At 55.6% G+C, this 5,000-nt stretch overlaps 2 protein-coding genes across 2 annotated transcripts in view; both read right to left on the reverse strand.

Annotated features, from left to right (window-relative positions):
• Positions 1-626: 626 nt before the first annotated feature.
• On the reverse strand, positions 627-3,361 carry PTSG_00109 (uncharacterized protein; the record flags this gene model as incomplete). The annotated part of the gene is made up of 8 exons (XM_004998610.1): positions 627-755; positions 1,003-1,088; positions 1,426-1,540; positions 1,775-1,880; positions 2,144-2,211; positions 2,538-2,685; positions 2,838-2,857; positions 3,341-3,361. The coding sequence occupies 8 exons, from the start codon at positions 3,359-3,361 to the stop codon at positions 627-629; spliced, it is 693 nt and encodes a 230-aa protein (XP_004998667.1).
• Positions 3,362-4,123: 762 nt separating this feature from the next.
• Positions 4,124-5,000, reverse strand: part of PTSG_00110 (uncharacterized protein) — a 5,543-nt gene continuing 4,666 nt past the window's right edge. Inside the window, exon 2 of the mRNA XM_004998611.1 lies at positions 4,124-5,000. This exon is cut by the window's right edge and continues 1,962 nt beyond it. Coding sequence (XP_004998668.1) covers positions 4,386-5,000 — 615 coding nt within the window. The 3' untranslated portion in view covers positions 4,124-4,385.

Raw genomic sequence — 5,000 nt, forward strand, 5'->3', positions numbered from 1 at the left:
CCTTTGGTGGCAGTCTTTGCAGTCAGCCTCGTGGCAGTCAGCCCTCTGGGCATCTGCCTCGTCGGCGGTCTTGCTTTGGTGTCACCGACCCTCGTCAAAGCAGAGCAATCTCTTTGGGCGGTGGTCAGCAGGGTTCCCGACGTGGTAGCCTCAGGGTTGCTGCAGACACCGCTTGTCCAGCACATCCATGCAGCGCGCGTAAGCATTTGTGGCCTTCCCCTCCGTTTCGAGGGTTTGACGGCCCAAGGCTGCGTGCTGAACAAGTGGGCCGGCGGTGTGAGTACTTGTCTACTTGTGACACAGTGCAAGCACCGCTGCTGGGAACTTCTGTGGTGAGTCATGTCAACATCGCTGGCTTGGCTGGCTGGCTTGCTTGCTTGCTGGCTTGCGTCCGCCGTTTTGCAACCGTGCCCACAAAATTTCGTGCACTCACAGTTGTTGCTCGCGTTGCAAATTGCACGCCCGCGCTGACGATTTAACGCCGTCCACCAGTGGGGAGTTTTGAATGAGGAGAGGGAGAGCGTGTGTGTGTGTGTGTGTGTGTGTGTGTGTGTGTGTGAGTGAGAGTGTGTGTGTGTGTGGCAAGTTGTAACAACGGCATGCAGGCCGGTTTTGCACAAATGGTGTCAGTAGTGCTTGAGCCATTCGTTGAGTGTTTCCATGACCACAAAACACATGACCGCTCTGGGACCAAGCCGCCCCCAGTTTGGAAAGAAGCCTTTGTACAATGCCAGCACCCCTTCCGTCCGCACCGTCTGTGTGTGTGTGCATGTGTATGTATGTGTGTGTGTATGTATGTGTGTGTGTGTATGTATGTGTGTGTGTGTGTGTGTGTGTGTGTGTGTGTGTGTGTGTGTGTGTGTGTGTAGGGCATTGTGCAATGTGGACCAACCGTGTGATCAGTGGCTGGATTCACGAAAGAAACCATCCCACACATCCACCGATACACACACAAACACCCTCAAACACACTCAAACATGCACACAAACTGGCGTCGCTAACCTTGGCAAAGCAGTGGATCATGCCGGAGTAGAGGATGCCTCGTCCATTTGGCCCAACGGGCTGGCCCATCACGCGGCTCTTCACAACTGCAGGCCAGTGCAGGTCAGTGAGGTCGAGAATACAAAGTGTATGTATGCATGTGTGTATGTGTGTTTGTGTGTTTGTGTGTTTGTGTGTGGTGTTTGTGTGTGTTTGTGTGTATTTGTGTGTGTGTGGTGTGTTATATGATCGTGAGTGCGCTGTGTGGTGAAGAAATCAAGACAGCAAAACCTCCCACTGTCGATAAAAGCATCAACATGGGCATGAATGGGCATCTCCACAACAACCACAACCACCATCATCACCACCACCACCACCACTGCCGCCGCCACCACGACAAGAGGTTCAACACCCAGCATCCCCATACCATGCTCACTCACGCACCATCGAAAGGGCTGGAGGTGAGGGCGCAGATGAGGCCCGTGGTCATGGACGTGACAAGCACGCCCGATACAGTGCGCGGCTGCACAAGCCCGCGCTCCGTCAGCTGTTTCTTGATCTGCAGATTGATGGTGACATGCACACACACATATTTACACATGCAGCGTTAAACATGCACACACAAAGATACAAAGACACACAGAGATAAACACACACATACACATACAGCGACACACACAGCGACACACACACACACACACACACACACACACACACACACACACACACACACACACACACGCACGCACGCACAGCGACGCACGAACAAACATGCAACGTCCAGCACGCGTACCTCGTCGTAGGACGACAGCTCGACCGCGGCAAGGGTGGTGGCGCGGCCCATGGTGGGGCCAGAACCCTTCCACAGCCCAAGCACCCCCTCCTGCTTCACAATCGTGCTGCACAGCCGAAAACACCAATGAAGAATGAAGAGGAGGACCGGCCGGAGTTTGAGGGGAAAACATGGGGAAGAATGAAGAAAGATGGAGAACGATGAAGAAAGACGGAGAAAGGGGAGTACAGATGAGGTGCTGTTGACGGTCCATGCGTTTTGTTTGCAAGCTTGTGGGAATGCGGGCATCTGCTTGTCCCCGTTTCATGTTGTGTTGCATCTCAAATGAACATCAAGCACACACGTGGCAGCAGGCGATTCCCTCCTCACCGGAAGCAGTGCCACATTCCGCGGTATTGCGGTGGCGATCCTTTCATCCCATCCACTTGAAGTCTGACCTGCACAAACAACCCCAAGCAGAGAGAAAGCATGCGCACACGTGTGTGTGTGTGTTTGTGTGTTTGTGTGGAGAGTGAAGGGGAGGTGTTTGTGCAACGCTTGATGACAGTCGATTGGCAAGAGACAGACAGCCAGGCAGACGGAGAGGCAGACAGGCACACACACACACAGACACACGCAGACACACACACAGACACAGACACACACAGACACACAGACACACACAGACACAGACACACACAGACACACACACACACAGACACACGCACATGCACACACAGACACACACATGCACACACACGCACACACACACGCACACACGCACCTTCATGAGGTCTGTTGGGTTGGCGAAAAAGGCGGCAAGCGCCCCGGATATGCCGCCCGCAAGGAACTTCATGTGGAACGGGATCAAGTGCTTCGGTGTGTTGGCATCGACTCCAATCATGTTGCGGATCGGCGCATACATGCCGTATCTGGTTGAAGGCGTGGTGGTGGAAAGGAACGGGGATAATCAGTCCAGGTGTCAAGAGCGTCACACGATGATGTGTGCACTGCGTGCGTTCCACGCGCCGGAGCGGAGAGATGGATCAGGCTGTGAAAACAAACCACGCAACTGTGCACGTACCGGAGCCCACCATAGAAGAACTGATGCAGACATGGTTCAAATTGAATGGAGCGAGCACAGCAGAGTGTGAGCTCAAGTACAAACAATGGCGTGGCGGCACATGCAAGCTGACGCAGGCAGAAGCAGACACACAGGCATAATTGCATGCACATGCGAACAAACACAAACACCCGCTCACAGCCACACAGCAACCCACACAGACACAGAGCACACAGGCACAGCCGCGTACACAGATACAGATACACAGACAAATACACACACATGCACACACACAAATACACACAGACACACAGACACACACACACACACACACACACACACACACACACACACACAGACACACAGACACAGACACACATTGACCAACCAACCTGTCGAACAAGAGCCGGTTGCAGACCTTTCCATAGTGCTGTGATTCCCTCCCTGCGCGCTGTTTTCACCCCAGCATCAATCATGCCATGATACTGTCGTGTACCATCAGCCCCTTGCATCTGTAACCGTACCTTCACCACATCAATCGGCATCGTCACTGTGGGTGGGTGAGGTGGGTAAAGGGCGAGGGAGAACGCCTGCGCCTGCGAAGAACAGAGCGAGGGAGAACGCTTGCAACGCACACTGACGGCCAAAGACACACACACACACACACACACACACACACACACACACACACACACACACACACACACACACACACGACACAGGGATCCGCCGATGTGTGAGCGAGCATGGAGATAAGCCAGGTGCCCAATAGAGTGTTCCCCTCATCTAGTGAGACACCAACTATGGGCTTGAGTCCAACGTTGGTTGACGAGCAGTGAACAGGGCTACTCTGCCAACGCGCCAGGGGATGGTCACGTCAGTTAACCAGTCAATATCTCCGTTCATGTGATATGCTTGTCCCCGAGCCCGGTCGAGCGCAGAACGCAGTATCCCTCTAGAGATTGTCACGAAACACACGACACGCACGCACACACACACACATAGACACACACACACACACACATAGACACTGACCCGATCTCCGGCAAGGCATGATGCTGTCGAGCCAAAGAGCAGCCCACGAATCGGGACTGCTTGCCTCCATCTGTCAACAGCAGCGACAACAATAACAATGCCGAGCATACACATGCACGTACACGAAACGTGAGCTGTTGGTCACACACCCACACACCCACACACCCACACACACTCACGTATCACATCCACACTATCACTATCCCATCCACACCACTCACCGCTCCTTCCTTCCGCCTTTTCTTCTGCTGCTTTGTGGCGGGAAATTCAAATGTGGTTCTCTCAGTTTAAGGTTTGATGATGACATGTGACCTCGCGCCAACACGCGGCGTCAAGTATGGACGACATTGCCCATTGGCAAGTAAGCAACAGCAACCACACACACACATGCACATGCGCGCGCGCACACACAAACACACACACACATGCACATGCGCACACACAAACACACATGCGCACACGCAAACACACACACACACACACACACGTCAAAGCATCATTATGAGCACAGACACAAAACACAGTTGCTCTGGTTCACATGACGGGCACCGGGGAGCAGGCGTGGCGCAGCTGCAGCTCCGTGAGCAGGTCCGAGTGGGTCGACTGCTGGCGGCGCGAGAGGTGCCGCTGCGCATCTGCAAGCTCCGCGCGAGCAACCTCCTCCTGCCGGTGCACCTGCCACAGCTTGGCGTGGCGCATCAGGTCGTGCAGCATGGCCGAGCGCTGCTGTTCCTGCAGGCGGGCATAGTCGCGCTCGTCCTGCATCTGTGCCGCCTGCCGCAGGCTCACCACCGCACACAGCTCGCGGTGCACGTCACCAAGGGCGCTGCGCACGTGCGCGGGCATGAGGTACCCGTGTCGCTGGCGGTAGCCGTGCTCTGCAAGCCGCCGCCGCCGCTCAGCGTCCATGGCCGCAATGGCCTCCAGCTGGTGACGGTGGCGAACAACGCTCTCCATCACGTCGTGCATGCGCTCGGCGTGCACGCGGCGCGCGCGCTCATCCTCCTCTTCCTCACGCACGCGCACACGGGACCCGCGGGCGGCAACAGCCTGCATGACATCGCGCCACTTGTCTGCGTGCACCTGCTCGGCCTGCTCCTGCGTGGCGGCCTCTCGCGTCTCCTTGCGGCGGCCAACCGCTGCAGCGGC

The sequence above is a fragment of the Salpingoeca rosetta genome (genome assembly GCF_000188695.1).
Source record: "Salpingoeca rosetta unplaced genomic scaffold supercont1.1, whole genome shotgun sequence".
Lineage (NCBI taxonomy): Eukaryota > Choanoflagellata > Craspedida > Salpingoecidae > Salpingoeca > Salpingoeca rosetta.